The sequence below is a fragment of the Lynx rufus genome, unplaced genomic scaffold (assembly GCF_022079265.1).
Source record: "Lynx rufus isolate CCGP_SWC_20201006 ecotype Redwood Valley unplaced genomic scaffold, mLynRuf1.p SCAF_1, whole genome shotgun sequence".
Taxonomy (NCBI): Eukaryota; Metazoa; Chordata; class Mammalia; order Carnivora; family Felidae; genus Lynx; species Lynx rufus.
In genome coordinates this window covers 198,789,242-198,806,399 of record NW_025814823.1, presented here as the reverse complement: position 1 = coordinate 198,806,399, position 17,158 = coordinate 198,789,242, and the positions used below count along the sequence as shown (strand labels likewise).

The 17,158-nt window shown below is 40.4% G+C and overlaps 1 protein-coding gene across 1 annotated transcript in view; it reads left to right on the top strand.

Moving 5' to 3' along the window:
• Window positions 1–13,645, top strand: part of SNX18 (sorting nexin 18) — a 30,094-nt gene extending 16,449 nt beyond the window's left edge. Inside the window, exon 2 of the mRNA XM_047092613.1 lies at window positions 10,945–13,645. Coding sequence (XP_046948569.1) covers window positions 10,945–11,198 — 254 coding nt within the window. The 3' untranslated portion in view covers window positions 11,199–13,645. The remainder of the gene's footprint in view (window positions 1–10,944) is intronic.
• The last annotated feature ends 3,513 nt before the right edge of the window (window positions 13,646–17,158 follow it).

Sequence of the window (17,158 nt, the reverse complement as noted above, 5' to 3'; positions counted from 1 at the left end):
AGTGTTACTATTGGCACCCCCTGGAGGTTATTATTGTCCTCTAAACCAGGAGCCCACTGGGGATGATTTGACTCAGGAATCGAGTTTTGAGAACCCGGAGATGGTTCGTGGGTTGCTTATCCCTGAGATGTGGCTTCTGAGGGGCCTGTAGCTGAGCTACCCTTGTGCATTGTGTTGGGGCTCCTCTGAGGGTCTTTGAGGTCATGGGTGGGGCAGTCTCAGTTGGGAACTAACTACTTGAGTTGAGAAGCTGGGCAGACCCAGGTCACATGCAGCCCGATACTTTCAGTAAAGTTATTTACTTTTCCTGAATTTCACTTTCCACCTCTGAAAATGGGAGTGATAATTGCTTTTCTTTCAGGGTTAAATAGAAGGAAAAGAGATATGCAAAGTGCAGAGCACAGATTTCCACAGTGGTATGATTCACAGACTATTTTGCCTGGATGGACAGCCATTCTGCCTCTCTCTGTTAAGTGCATATTGGCCTTTATTTTTTGAGATGTTTTATTAAAAAAAATACCAAAAAGTAAATGTTGGAGCAGAAAGGGGAGAGAGTAATCAACCAGTGGGTGGGTGGAGACCGAAAGGGAGGAAGGAAGGGGGTGGGGCAGAAGCTAATGGGGAGTTAGCAGGGATGAGAGGGTGTGGGGACCAGTGATGAGAGAATAAGAGCAAATTGGCCACGTTGACCAAATTAGCATTTTCTTTCAAAGTTTTATGTGTTGGAGGGAGTGAAGAAAAACAGGCCTAGTCCAGTCTTGGGCAACTTCTACTTTGCTGTGTTGCCTTTCAGCCCGCCTCCTGTTCTGTCCCCCATACCGTGGCTTTGGTTTTCTGGGACAAGGCCCTGGGAAGACAGAAAATCTAGTTAATGTTTTTGCCACATTCATGATTTCAAAATTAAATAAAGTGCTGGCTTCTTTTTTCCTCCTCCTCTTGTTTTTTTAAAAGGGAGAAAATGTAGCCTTTGGATCCCTGTTGCTTAGTGACTAGGCCTTTTGTATAATTGGTCTTAGGAGGGACAAAACATCCTGAGTGTAAGAGATTTGGTTGAGGAAAGGAAGGCAAAGTTCAGGTGCTGACACTGGCCCCAGCTGGAGGTGGGGGGCAGCTGGGGCAGCCAGCAAGCTCCGAAGGGCCCAGGAGGTGGAAGAGAGGGACACAGAGAGGGAAGCTGAAAGGAGGCCCCACAACTTCTACCACTGAGTTGAGGGCTCTCCCAGGTTAAAATGCCTGAAGCAGGGAAGTGTTTGAGAGGCTCCCCACCCCACACGCCCATCTCACTTTGCTGGGTCAGAAGTTGCCAGGAAAGTGATGTCTCTCTGGAAATCAGAAGGAAATAATACAGTGTAGTGTACTATGACTGACTACATTTGCTGGTGGCTTAGTTCAGCCTGCATTGGGCCCTTGATTCGTGCTCATTGGCTGGATGACACCAGACCTTCTCTGCTCTTTTACAAACACCAAAATGACACAGAAATGCTCCTTAAGCAGTTTTTGCTGATGGAAATAATTTAATGGTATGTAAATAATATGATGCTTTTGAAAATAGTGCTGACTTCCTGGATCATAATTAATCTATAAAATGAAATTTGTTTGAGTTGGAGTCCTTTAGAGTTATAATATTAATGAGCCCTGTCATATGATTAAGTTCTTTAGTTGTAATTATTTTGTATTCTTTAGAAACATGCATAATGTAATCCCTTGGAAATTGAGTACATATGGATTATGAACCAGGATGTAGTTATTTCATGCTTCGCTCTTTCCAGCCTGAGCGTGCTTTAAAACTGTGCAAGATGGCTCACACTGGTAAGATTCAAAGAAAATGGTCAGAGAGGGGTGGGATTGAATTTAGGACCTGAGTTCTGCAGAACTTTGGCGATGGGGAAGGGGGCAGAGTGCCTCTCTTTGAGCCTGGGCAATTGCAGTAAGTATAAGCATGAATCTGTTGGGAATTTTGCATGTGCAGAGGCAGATAACAATGCCAAAGAAGTCCAGGAGATTTTGTTAATAACAGGTCCTGAAGCAAAGTGAAAAAATACTCGTTTAGTTTTCCTTTTTTCACTCCCAGTGTGGAAAGGGAGGGACCCCTCTTCACTGGAGTGCAGCAGAGGCCCTGCAGGGAATGTTAAATGCAAAGTGGCAGGACTGGCTGGCAGGTAGGGGTTGGGGATTCTTTGTCATGAGCTAGCTGTGGTACTTTGGACAAACCACTTAGCCACTTGTAAGATTGAGAGAATTGTACCAAAGACTCTTCTAAGGTCCTTTCAGCTCTTCAACAACAACAATAAAAACAAAGCCAGCCCCCCCCCCCAACACACACACACACTCACAAACTCTGGGGACCGGCTCTGCCCTTGTCACCTCAGACTCAGCCCTACAGACTTCTCCAGTGGGTATCTTGTCAGGGGTGGAGTGAGGAGAAGGAAATCCTCAGGGTTCCTGCTCCCCCTTTTGCAATCAAGTCTTAGGGTTATTGGTTCCTCAGTGAACTTTCCGTTTTGTGGAGAAATTCTAATACTCCACCCAGCTAATTTAATAATTGAGTGCTCAGTTGAAAGTTCATTCTTAACCTGTAAGCCTTTTGGGGAGGAGGCTTCTCTGTGTTCCTTTCTGCCTCCTTCCACAGCACTCCCTGAGGGAGAGAAACAACTGTGTTAGACTCAGCCCCTGTCCTGGAGCGCAGCTGGCTTACCCTTGCCTGTTTGGGAGCATAGTAATGGGGAATGGTTGAAATATGTTGCCTTGCTTTCAATAATAACTTTTTCCTATCCTAAAAATACGTTTGAAGAACATACACTGTTTCATGTGTTACCTTCTCACAAGTTTATTTCCTTCTATGTTCCCATTCTACTGGCTATTTATTTTCTGGGAAGAATGTACTCACATTGCTCCGTATGGTCAGCCCCTTCTTATTTAATCTCAGAATTTAATACTTGCCTATGTTCTCTTTTCATAATAAAATCTTACTCAGTTCATAGCGTATTCCAGACGCAACTACCTATGTCTGTTAGCCCAAGAAACAATTTCATAATGATGTACTTCTATTCCCCAGTTTAAAATGTTTTTCCCTCTGATCACTCCTATTTAAATTTTCTTTTGTTTTAAAACTGTTGTCCTGACCATGAATATTACCAGGTCTCTTGTTTAATCCAGCAGTGACCACTTTGTACCTTAGACTTTATTGTGTAATGTCTCTGCTGTATTCTTTCATTTCCTTTTTCTGTTTTGAAAGCAGTGTGGCGGTGGTGATGTTTATGAGGGAGGGGGCTGGCAGAAGGCAGATTCCTCCTAAACAGCCACTTAAAAGGTAGAGATTTTGAAAACCTTTGCCTGTTTTTATATTTATTCTATGATAAAAATGTGTGTTCGCTTTGTTCTTTAGATTCTGGGCAACGCTTTTGGCTTTTATTTACGCTCCTCTTGGGTTTGGTAAAAACCAGTACAGCTGAGAGAATGCTTACATGATGCAGTAATGCCTCGTTACAGCTCGCAGCTGGTTACAGCGAACCTCTGCTGTTGCTTCTTAAGCAGCTACAAACCAATTTTTAAAGTGATCCTAAAAGTAGCAAGTGTGTACTGATCTAACTCTGTCCCGATATTTTTTTTTCTCCAAACTTTCACTCCTTAGGGGCCACACCTGATTCAAAATTTGTCTATCTCTGCCTTTCTTGTGATATTTAAAATTCTCAATATGAAAATATGTGAAGTGTAGACATATGTACAGATAATTCCCAATTTGAGAATTGTCAAATCAACTGTGGAAACATAGCTACTTATGACAAAACCCAAATTCTAGTTCTAATAATACTATTTCATTCACCTCCAACCAGTATTTGTAATATCAGTTCTATTGGAAAAATATGTTCCTGTGTTCATCTTGACAGGACCCAGGGTTTACAAGCACAGTGGGTAGAGATAGGGTAGAGGGAAGCTTCTTGGGTCTTCAGAAAGCAGTTCTGTTTGTCAGTCCCCAAGAATTTAAACACCCTTGCAATTTGTTCACATGGACAGCTTGAGCTGTTTAAAAGATGTCACTTTTTTTTTTCTCCCGCTTATTCTCAGGCAGTAAACTCGTCAGTTAACTTATACAATTAGCTTACCGAGTAATTTGACTTTATCTTTCTTGTAAGAAAGAAATATTTATCACACTAAACCCTTCCTGTGTGTTAAATGTCTATGGAAAAACTAGCTGGAGGGTTGTGAGATGAATATTTAAGACCAAAATGGTTTTCTTCTTAAAAGAAGTAATATATTTTTTAAACTTTGCAAAATATTTTACAAAAGGTAACTTTATTATTATTTTTAAAATTGGTTTAGGATGTTGTTTTCATCCTGAACTTTAACAGCCAGCTGCTATATACTCAGAGGAGGAACTAGGCTGCTGTCACTTCAACTCAGGATATATTCAGGAACTCTTAATGATTTTTTAAAAAGTATATTGCTGTCAACCTGTTTTACTGTTAATCTTCTTTCTTCTGAAGGCAGATCTGGGAGTAAGTCAGCTACATTTCAATTAAAAGAGGTTGTTTTAAAATTTATTCTAGAGGCGCCTGGTCAGTGAGTTAAGTGGCCGACTTGGGCTCAGGTCATGATCTCGCTGCTCAGTGAGTTCAAGCCCCGCAAGCCCGAGTCCGTTGGGCTCTATGCTGAAGGCTCAGAACTTGAAGCTGCTTTGGATTCTGTGTCTCCCTCCCTCCCTCCCTCCCTCTCTGCTCCTCCCCAGCTTGTGCTCACTCTCTCTCAAAAATAAGTAAACATTAAAAATATTTTTTAAAATAAATTTGCTGTAAATTTATGGTACAGTTTTTTTTTTTTTTTAATTTTTTTTTCAACGTTTATTTATTTTTGGGACAGAGAGAGACAGAACATGAACGGGGGAGGGGCAGAGAGAGAGGGAGACACAGAATCGGAAACAGGCTCCAGGCTTTGAGCCATCAGCCCCGAGCCTGACGCGGGGCTTGAACTCACGGACCGAGAGATCGTGACCTGGCTGAAGTCGGACGCTCAACCGACTGCGCCACCCAGGCGCCCCTATGGTACAGTTTTGTGGAACTAATCTTCCTTGCTTAAACATGGCACTCACTATGTATAGTGAGTGTACAAACCAGTTCCTGTTTGTACTTCTGTGAAGTTAATATATGCCACTTTGTATAGGTCCTTCATTGTTTTAGGCACATAAGTCACCTTAAAAAATAATTTGAGCTCCCTAAAACAGGAACTAGGTCTCTTTTTTAAAAGAAGTCACTTATATCTCCTGTCATCTTGCTGCTATAATCCTGATACATTATGCTAATGGATTTGAATTGCATTAAGTGGGTTAAACCAGAATTCCAAGTGGAATTGGCCTTTGGGTACTTACTCTCCTCAGTGATTTGTTCTGTCTTTCCTAGTTTGCCAAATAAATATTTTTTTCTGGGATGACTACATCAGAGCAAAGAAGCAAAGCCTATATATCCTTAAAGGGATTGTATGTTACTATTTTTGGTTGTAGTTCTTAATTTATGTAATCTTTCTATACGATCTAGGCAGATAGTGAGAACAAGAGAGAGAAAGAGATGCCTTCCCCCCCCCACCCCCGCACATGTATATTTGGGCTTAGATTTTTCAAAATCATGAAATATGTGCTGCTTTTTCAATGTTTTGTGGCACCTAAGTGTTGTTACCAAGACAAGAAGATCAGACATCTTATAAATATTAAATTGCTTTACAGGCACAATTAGTGAATTGAATGTGGTTAAATAAGATTCCAGAAGGAAATTTTCAAAACCTATATAGTTCTTTTACATATTCACAAGGCCTTCTGAATTGTATATCAAAACAGAAGCCAGGGACTTCATAAGGGAGGTGGCTTATGGTGCAGGAACCTCAGCCACGGGTGGGGGGATGGGGAGTGGGTGGAGAGAAGAAGGAGAAATACCTGATCCTCACCTGCCCAGCTTTTATCCCCCAGCACTCTGCTCACCTAGGTCCACCTGGCTTTGTTGCCCATTCAGGCTTTAATTTCTTTTCTAAATATTTCTAAATAGTGTTTACTTTGAAGTCAATCGTGCATTCACATCCCATCTCCATATCTTACCTGGTTACCTTGCAAATTTGATGCTCAAAGAGGTGGAGTAGCTTCTTCAGTTTCCTTGTGAAAATAAGACTAATGTCTGTTGTAAAATTGCAGTAGGGTTAGTGATAGTATATGAGAAGTGCCTAGGGGAAGAGGGGCAGAGGGAGAGAGAGAGAATCCCAAGCAGGCTTCATGCTCAGTGCAGAGCCCTACACGGAGCTCGATCCCACGACCTGAGACTATGACCTGAGCCGAAATTAATAGTTGCTCAACCAGTTGAGCCACTCAGATGCCTTATATATATATTTTTATACAAATATAATTAATATACAGTGTCAGGTGTACAACGTAGAGATTCAGCACGTTACTGAGTGCTCATCAAGATAAGTGTACCCTTGATCCCCTTCACCTGTTCCACCATCCTCACCACCCACCTCCCCTCTGGTAACCACCAGTTTGTTCTTTGTATTTGAGAGGCTGTTTTGTCTGTCTCTTTTTTCCCTTTGTTTTGTTTCTTAAATTCCATGTATGAGTGAAGGCATACGGTATTTGTGTCTCTCTGACTTATTTCACTTAGCATTATACCTTCTTCATCCATATTATTGCAGATGGCAAGATTTCATTATTTTTTTTATGGCTGAGTAATATTCCTCTGTGTGTGTGTGTGTGTGTGTGTGTGTGTGTGTGTGACACATCTTTTTAATCCATTCTCTCGAGGGCACTTGGGTTGCTTCCATATCTTGGCCATTGTAAATAATACTGCAGTAAACATAAGGGTGCATATATCTTTTCAAATTAGTGTATTCATTTGCTTTGGGCAAATACCCAGTAGTAGAATTACTGGCTCATATGGTAATTCTATTTTTAATTTTTTGAGGGACCTCCATACTATTTTCAACAGTAGCTACACCAATTTGCATTCCACCAAGGTTCCTACCTTGCATTCCTTCCAAGAAAAGGGTTCCCTTTTCATCACATCCTTACCAATACTTGTTATTTCTTGTGTTTTTGGTTTTAGCCATTCTGACAGATGAAGTGATATTTCATTGTGATTTTAATTTGCATTTCCCCTGATGATTAGTGATGTTGAGCATCTTTTCATGTGTCTGTTGGACATCTACATGTCTTCTTTGGGAGAATGTTTAGGTCCTCTGCCCATTTTTAATTGGATTATTTAATTTTTTGGTGTTGAGTTGTAGAAGTTCTTTATATATTTTGGATATTAACCCCTTATCAGATATATCATTTGCAAGTATTTTATCTCATTCAGGAGGTTGTTTTTTTGTGTTGATGGTTTCCTTTGCTGTGCAAAAACTTTTTATTTTGGTATAGTCACAGTTTAATTTTGCTTTTGTTTCCCTTGCTAGAGAAGACATATCTAGAAAATTTTTTGACAGATGTCAAAGAAATTACTGCCTGTGTTTTTTTTTCCCTAGGAATTTTATGGTTTCATGTCTCACATTTAGGTCTTTAGTCCATTTTGAGTTTATTTTTGTTTATGCTGTAAGAAAGTGGTCCGGTCTCATTGTTTTGGTGTCTAGTTTTCCCAACACTATTGTCTTTTTCCCATTGTAAATTCTTGCCTCCTTTGTGATAGATTAATTGACCATAAAAATGTGAGTTTATTTCTGGACTCTATTCTGTTCTTTTGACCTACGTGAATATTTTTATGCCAGTACCAGACTCTCTTGATTACTACAGCTTTAGTATGTCTTGAAATCTGGGATTGTGATATATCCAGCTTTGTTCTTCTTTTTCAAGATTGCTTTGGCTATTTGGGGTCTTTTGTGGTTCCATACAAATTTTAGAATAATGCTTAGCATGTATTATTTGCTGGTTTGGGAAGCTACTATTTATTGTTTTTATATACCTGTTTTCCTGCCAACTTCCCACGCCCAACCTTGTCCTCAGCACAGTGCCTGGCATGTAGTAGGCCCTCTGAGCATTTTCCCTCGTGACACGATTTCACATGTTATCTTGAGAAAGACATATTTAACTCCCATGCAGAATTACATACTTTGTGGTCCTGTTTCACTTCATGTCCTGGTTGTGTGCCTGTCCTCCGTGGGCTTTGCCAGGTGGCTTCCTTGAGAAGGAAGGGAGGGAGGGCAGGGACTTGATGCTGAAATGTTTGAATCTCTCTGTTTTAGCAATGTGCTCTGTAGACATCAGGTCCTTCATAAACATTTGTTAAACAAATCAAATCCTTGCCCCAGGGCTGAGCCTTTTGGGACTTGAAGGTAGGAACATTTGTGTGACTTACTAAATTGATAATTGGGAGAAAAACGAGTCTTAAATTCCCGTTGGCTCTTTCAGGATGTACACTTAAAACACTTAAAGGTGTTAAATGGCAAAAGGTCCTTAGGCCTCAGCAAGATTTAATACTTGCTGTTGGGTCCAGGAGTTTTGAAAATGTATGCCCATGTGATAAATTGCAAACACCTGAGACTCATTCTCTTTTAAGTTGGTTTTTAGAGATGCGCGATGTGCAATGCCGTATCATGGGGGTAGTTTCTAAGAATATGGTTGTCATTTAGAGTTGGACATTCACCCAGCTCTGGGCCAGGCTTCGGAGCCCCCGTATGCAGGGCTCTACTCTGCAGGCTCTGATGACTAGAACGAGTGATCCTTGGAGCATATTACCAGTGTGGCAGCGTGTGCACAGACATGTCACGGAGGCACAGGGTAGGATGCTGCATGTCCTTGGTGTGTGCCCAGTGGGCTTGGGCACCTGCGAGTGGAATCATCATAAAATAGTCAAATTACCTGAGACTTTTCTCTTAACTTCCTGTTTTCTCTCTCTCTCTCTCTTTGCCATTTTAAACATACATTTCATAATTTCATATTCTCAGTCATCTTGTTAAAAAATGTTTCCTTTAATTCTGTCTCATTATGCTTTCCTGGTCTTTCCCACTTCAGTTTTTGTATGTAACTTGTGAGAGATGGACACATACAAGAAAGATAAATTTGCTATGAAAAATGATTTCTTTCTCTTTTATGGGGAGGAGTTCTTTCTCTTTGATATAAATGACAAGCAGGCGGATTTTATGGCTTTGCTCCCCTGCCAGGGGGCAACGGCAGAAGAGTGAAAAGTGCCACACTTTAAAGGGACGGCTTCCTGGTGGAATTGGTCAGGTGGAATTGAAGCCGTGTTAATGCCCATGACTTCTCTCTACAGAGGAGACCCCTTGTCTCTGCCATGGGGTTAAGTGGGGTCTCTACTGCTTTTCACTTAAAGACCTCGTGTAGAATAAATAAATGAAAATGTATACACATACCTGCATATGTATGTGTGACGCTTGTCGGTGGGTTTTAATTTCTCAGGTCTTTGAGCTGTGTCAAAAAATTCCCCCCAAAACAAACATACTGTTTACCCTCCAAGGGTTTTATGTAATGCTAGGTTTAACTCTGTATTATTTAGGAGATTTGAAGAAGTTTAGAAACAGGGCTTTTCCCCTTGTGTATTTCATCATTAGCTAAAACTGAGTATTTCTGAAACAGAATTCCTCAGCTTTCCCACCTCCTCCTAAACAGGCTCCCTTCTTTTGTCCCCCTTGGTGTCATCATGGTGAAGACTGCCCAGCCAGGTGTGGTAGAGGTTTCTCTCTCATCCTTCATCATGGTTTAGTAGAATAAGTGCTAGATGGAGCCAGGAAGGCCGAATTCCTGAGGTGGCCATGAGCAAATGATCTGAACTTGATCATCATTCTTTTCCAAGAACCCATGAAGGTCCTTTGTTTCCTACCCCTAAATATCCTTGGCTTTTTGTGTCTTCACGTGGCACCTGCCAGAGTGATCGTCCCCTTCCTTCTCCCTTGTACATACTCTGGTGACATTTCCTTTTTTTTTTTTTTATTTTAATTTTTTTAATGTTTATTTTTGAGAGAGAGAGAGAGCACAAGTGGCAGAGGGACAGAGAGAGAGGGAGACACAGAATCTGAAGCAGGCTCCAGGCTCTGAGCTGTCAGCACAGAGCCCAGTACGGGGCTTGAACTCACTAACGGTGAGATCATGACCTGAGCCAAAGTCGGATGCTCAACTGACTGAGCCACCCAGGTGCTCCTCTGGTGACATTTCTTGACAGGAGGCTATGACACCTCTGGCTTCATTCCCAGATCATCATTAAGGCAGACTCAAAACTCATTGGTCCTTACAGCCCTGAAGAAAAGGTGGCAAATTCTTACTTCACAGGCCTCATGCTCTAGGTGTGGGTCTCCTGATAGAACACGGAATGGCCCCCTCATTGCCAATAAGACACAGGTTTGGCCAGCCCCAGTGAGGGTGGCCTCCAGTTGTACACTGTCCGCATTTCCAAGTCCCCTTCATGACATGAATAATTTCTAAAATACAACCCAAGTTGGCACTAACAAGTTTCAGAGTGTGGTTCTAGGGTCTTATACGGTATCTCTTCAGTGAGACTTTCTGAGGAAGTAGATTTGCCTCTTCTGTGGGGCATTGTGTTTATAGATAGCTTTCTTAATATATTTGTGTACAATGGTGTCACACCCTTTCTCTTAAATGAAAATCGCAGTTTCTTGGTTTGTATTTTTAGAGACCATTACTTGTAGTTTATTATCTGTTCCGTGTAGTATCTCTCCCTGGAAGAGATGAAACCTGTTATAGGTACTTGGTCAATGGCAGGTGCTAGTTTTGAGAAGTGAAATTGCAGCAACGGTGGTGTTTTCAGTAACCCTATCAGGTTCCTTTGTTTTTAATAAGTAATAACGCTCATCCCTTTAAGTTCCAAAAGGCTTGAAATAGTGTAGGCAAGTAGTTATAATGCAGGAGTCTGTTTGCTATGTAGCTATGTTGTTAGGATATGTGTGTGTGTGTGTGTGTGTGTGTGTGTATATATTTAATTTTTTTTTTTTTTTTTTAAACTACAGGAGCTCTTACCAAAGTAAAGGAGAGTAGGCGACACGTGGAAGAAGGGAAGATGGAGGTCCAAAAGGCTGATGGCATTCAAGATCGCTGTAACACTATTTCTTTTGCCACTTTGGCTGAAATTCACCACTTCCATCAAATTCGAGTAAGAGACTTTAAATCACAGATGCAGCATTTCTTACAACAGCAAATAATATTTTTCCAAAAAGTGACACAGAAGTTGGAAGAAGCTCTTCACAAATATGATAGTGTTTAATGACTGGACATTGGGTTGTGGACTTTTTTCAGTTCAAGGATATTTCTACAGCAGAATAAAAACTGCTATCAAAGAGCTATTGCCAACTATCAGTGGTGGTACAAGGATGGTTTTGTGTTCAACTGAAGCTCTGCTGAATATATAATTACGTAGGAAAGAAACAGTTAATATGGTTATATAATAGAAACAGTACCACACATTGTAACTAAATTATACTATGTATGCCTACACTACCATTGTAACTTTTGGAATAATGATTATACTATTTGCCTTATTGCTTTTTGAAGTATGGGTATTTTAGTGCATACTTTGTAGACCTCAAAACCCATGAAGGGTCTCAAAGAAGCTGGCTGGATAAAAGCCTGCTGTGGATGCCTTTTTACTCTCATAGATTGGGATTACCTAAATTCAACCTATTCTCTGTTTACAAACTCCAACTAGAGCAGCTATGCGACTTTGTGCCTTTAAACTCTTGGTTTTTCATTTCTCCACCCCCTCCCTTTTTTTTTTTTTTTTTTTTTTTTTGTAAGTAACCACAACTTTTCTTGATTGAAAGAGTGAAAGGCCAGTGCATACAATGACAAACCTGTTGGTAACCTCATATTGGCGCTGGGGGCGGGGTGGGCGGTCAGCTGTCGTCAGTTTGCCTGGCAAGTTTTGTCTCCCGACACACGCTGGTGAGGGCAACCAAGGGAGACCTGATGCTCATCTTGGAATATGAAGTCTATTAGGGAATAAAATGGTGCCACTCTGTTCCTTAGATGCTGTAGTAGCATAGCCTCTTCACACAAGTGTCCTAGAAACTTGGCGTGGAGATCGAAACCAACATGTCTTATAACACAGAGAAGGAGGAGTCTAATCAGTTGGGGACACAAGCACAGAATCAGTGATGACACATACCTGGTTTAATTCTTAAGAGGGTTTTCTTTTCTTTTTCTTTCTTTTTTTTTTTATCTTGAAGATTTTAATATTCAGTGTGTGTGTGTGTGTTATTATTTTTTTTTAATGATCTACACTGTTAACTGATTGAGACTCCACTGTGATTCACTCGTTTACTTAATCAAAAACTTTTCAGGGATGTCTGTAAAATTCAGTGTTATACGTGACTGAAAGTAGCGTTGGTTGATCTAAGGAGGGACCAGAAATAATTACTATTCCAAATGCTGAAGGAAAAAAAAAATTGTTTTTTTTTTCATATTGTAAGCCCCCAGGACATTTAACCTTAAAAATTATTTTAAATATATTCTTCTCTTATTATAAGGGAAATATGAATGGCTGATAAATACCAAAAAGATTCAAAAGCAGCTTAATTTAAAAAGCACAAAGAGATTCTGGCTTCAAATGCCAAAATCTCCATGTTTTTATAGTTGCTGAGCTATAAATAATGTGATTCTTGAGTTTACAGATTGAAAAAGTGTCACTGAAAGGTCGAAGTATCTACTGTTTTTATGAAGTCAAACTTATGCTGCCTCACAAATCCCTGGATATTGAAATGTTAACACAGAAGTAAAGAGGTCAATTTGAAATATTGGTGAGTCACACTGATTAAAAAAGACAGGGTCAGTTTTCAGACACTCAAAAAAGAAACAGTTATTGAAATAATTACTCAACAGCACATTTATTAAAAAAAAATAATCTCATATGGGTTGAATTTTTAAGATCAGAGTGTTGTAATTTTGATGAAATTTTTATACCTTAGGTAACTTAGAGCCAGATTTAACATCATGTGGCTTTGTTTCTATTACAGATATGTGGAATTGTGGAATTGTAACCAAATATATTGTTCTCTAAAAAGTAACTTTATCTTGTTGATTGCAAAATATAGTTCTATAAAAAAAAACCCATATATCTATGTTAATTTTATTGCAGAAGTTTGGAGATTATAATTATAGCATTTAATTTAAATCTGAGTCTGTATTGGACAGATAAGCACTATGCTTTTCAAATGATTTGAAAATCAGTTTTATTTGCCTCTTTATTTTGATGGTGGTTTGATTCTTTTTTTTTTTTTTTTTTTTTTTTAAGTAAAATCACTAAAGATGTGCAGTGGTAGCATGGAAATTATCTGAGGTGTCTTGTTATGATTGTGCTTTAGCCAGGGTGGACATAGCTTAAATTATAAAAACTAAAAATTAAAGTACAAGGAGGTATAAGTTCATGCTGCCTACTTAGAAGAGAACTTTTGTTCTTCATAACTACATAACATTATAATGCCACTGATTCATAAGGGGTTTAAATGAATTCTGTGGGGTAGGACACCAGAATTATTAGTGTTCATTTTCATCTAAGATCTTTATTTCTCTAACGTTCTTGGTCCTATTGAAACATTTCAGTATACAAAAATACTGCAATGTTAATACCCAAGAGAAAAGCCATCATAATGTGTATGCTGGTCATTATGATCAGTGTGGTACAATTTTTTAAAAAATAAACTATCATGCCCTTCATGCCATTATTTGTCTTTATTTCTATAATTTATAATTTCGATGCGTGATGTATTTATGACATGAGGGTGTCCGCCTGAGCTGGTTTTGCTATTCTAATTACAGACGGACTTGTTGATGTGCTGTAATTGTCATGCAGTGAGACTGGTTTTGCAGCCGTGCATTATATACAACCCCCATTATTCGCCCAGTCTGTTGTACCTAAAGGCACAGTGTAAACCCAGAACGAGGGAACACGTTTGAAAGTGAAACAAGAGTCCGTGCACTTTGGCTTAAATAGAGCAGTACAGTTAAACCTTGGTTTACGAGCAGGATTCATTCCAGAAATATGCTTGTAATCCAGAGCACTTGTATATCAAAGCAAATTTCAAGAACCATTGACTCAGTGGTGAGCATGTGTCGTTCAGCATCACGGACTACTCATATTGCAAGACATCACTCGTTTATCAAGTTAAAGTTTATTAGGAATGTTTGCTTGTCTTGTGAAACACTCGCAGAATGAGTTACTCGCAATCTGAGGTTTTCCTGTCACTGAGAATAGATTCGTTTTTTGGGCTTCACTGACACAGATGTCCTACGTGTATTTGTAACAACACAGCAGATTCTTCAGTGCTGGTTTTTAATTGTCTTAAGTTTTGCTGCTGTTCTCATAATTAAGGACTTGAAAAATGTAGTCTGTCAAGTCAAGCATGTAAAATTTATGTGTCAACCTTTAAATGTCATTCTTTACCAAGCTCGTTGCTATAGGTATTTTTTTTTTTCCACTTAGGTTTTCAGTTCCTCAGAAACAAATAACCATGTCTGGTACTTTTAAATCAATAAGCATTATCCAGTTTTCTCGTTTGCAGCCTTCTCTTTGGCTAACAGAAGAAGTAAAAATTAGGGTATTAGTTATTTATAGACTAAAAGTGTCGAACATTTTTTTTCCTTCAAAATGTTATGATTAGTACAGATCAGTCCTTATCTTTTAAAGAAATAAACAAAGTTTGCTTTATTTCTCAGCTTCGGTGGAATATTATAATTATCTTTTCTCCAGTAGTTAAGGAGGCATTTACTTAATGTGAAAGACTTATACAGAAAAATAGAAGAGTGTGTTCATGGTCTTAAGCTTCCATCTGTGCCCGTCATAGAAAATGTTTGTGAAACTAGCTAGTTTGACTAGTTTAAAACCATAAGCCATCCCTGTCGTCCCACTGGGTCTGCTTCTGTTAGTATCTTATGTAACTATTAAGCACATAGCAGTAAACGGTGAGTGAATCATTTTGAAATAATAGCGACTGTGAGTCTGACACATACCTAATAAGTGCGTGAGTAAAGTAATTCACACAGTCTCTCTTGGGGTCTGTTGTGTTGGTTTCCAGAAAGAGGCCAGCTCAAACCATCCTAATTCAAGATATAAAGGATCATGGATGAGTACAGGGACCTGGTGAATCCCACATGAGGCCAAAGTCCCCTCTGGAACTAAGCTTGCATTCTATGCGGGGTTTGTAATCTGTCAACTTCTTTTCTTTATGAGTCTGTTTTATTCTTTTTTTCCCTTCCCGTGGCTTGCCTTTCTCAGTATCTTCCAGTATGTCTAAAATGGCCCAGACATCTATTTGGGTTCCTTAGGCCAGTGGAGGACACCTGACCCAAGCTGGACACATCACCTGTGGGATTGGTGGTGGGATGGGTTCTCTGCAAGTGTGTGTGAGGGAAGAAAGGAAATGGTTGGCACCTCTCAATATGGACTTCATCTGGTAGTCCTCACAATAAACCTGGAGATTCCATCTCCTGTTCATAGATTAATGAAAAGGATCAGAGATACCTCGTATCTTTTGCCCAAGATTACATCAACTGAGTGATGGAGCTGAGAGTCAGATGGGGATCTGGTTTAAGCCAATGCTAATTTAAACTGGATTACATTGGATGCCATTTCCCTGCTTTTCAGGAACCCCAATACTTTCCCAGGTCCCCGCCCACTGCTGGACTGACAGGGATTCTGCTCTTTGTGCCCTGGGCTCGAAGGCGCAAAGGGAGGCTTAGAAAGTCTCCTTTTTGGAGTCATTTCTGTTGGGAAAGATGAGAGTCTGTGGTCCTGTCACCGCGTCCCTGGCTGTCGATGCGCCGCTCTGCTCTGTCTCAATGGGGGAAGCAGGCAAGGTATTAATGTTTCCCTAGTGATATTAAGGGAGAGAAGAAAAGGAACCAAAACCCAATGGTTTCCCCTCTCTCTAACTGCACCTCTGTGCAAACATAAACAGGTTTCAGTTGCCATAAAAATGGCCTTGGCAGAACCATAGGAACTAATGTCAAATGTTTAATTCCAGTTGGCCAGGGTCACAGTTAGCTGTGGCACGTTCCGCTTGGTCACAAGTAGCAGCAACAGAATGCTGCATGCAGGAAGGCCTGGGACGTGATGGAATAGACTTCTGGGCAGAGTACAGAAGGATGCTATGCTAGGGACCTAGGAGCAGGAAACCTGGAGAAACCAGCCAAATGTCTACCTCTGTCCCAGGCGTCTGAGCTTGGGGGGGCAGTGAATCTGGGATTGGGTCATGTCTACAGCCTTTCTAGGGATCACAAGTTCCCCGCTTGGCTCTATTCCCAGAGTGTCTCAATCCCATCATGCCTGTGGCAGAGATGGAGCTTCCAAAACTGCTATAGGGGCCTACGTGGCTTGAGAACAGTTTAACTTCCTCGGGTGAATTTGTACCAGAAGTCTGCCTAGGACAAGGCCAATTGTCCCGAGCTCCAATTGTGAAGCTACCTTCCAAAGGACTTAGAAAACACGGTGTTCTGTTTCTGTGAGCCCCATAAGCCTATCTGGAAATGCTCTCTAACTTTGAGGGCCCAGATGCATCAGACCTTATTTGAATAGAGGTTTAACTTTTCAGTTGCTCCAGGAAATGTCTCTTAGGGCTTCATAACTGCTGAGTCAGTGGACTTATTTGCAAGCACAGTGGGGAAGTTGACCCAGCATTACAGTAAGAGAGGCGATGCCAGGGGTCACAGCCTAGCTTCTCCACTCCGAAAGACCTCAGCTTACCCAACTCGCCTCTGAGCCTCAGTTTCCTCAAGGGTAGGATAGGCCTACTTAGACTTTATCAAATTATTGAGAGTATTAGATTAACAAGTATGTAAAGTCCTCAACCACTTCTCAGTACTCCCTTTTTAAATAACAAACATGGGAAGTGACAAAAATTCTACAAGTAGGTACTTAATGATGATAGCCACGTTCCCAGACACTGTGTGAACCTTGAGCTAGTCAATCTCTCTGTGACCGTTTTCTGTCTGCAGTGGGATATAGTATCCCCTTCACAGAAATCTTTGAGAATTGAGTGACAAATAAAAATCCCTGAGCCCAAGGCATGCCAAGTGTAAGAACAATAAAGATCCTCCGTGAGGATGTGAGAAGGGGTAAGATGGATTTTAGCCATTAGAATTTTAGCCATTAGCCATATCAGCTCTGCTGTGGAGAACTGAGGAATCCACACGTGGCTGTCAGGTAGGAGATCCTGCCTTCGGCACAGCTCT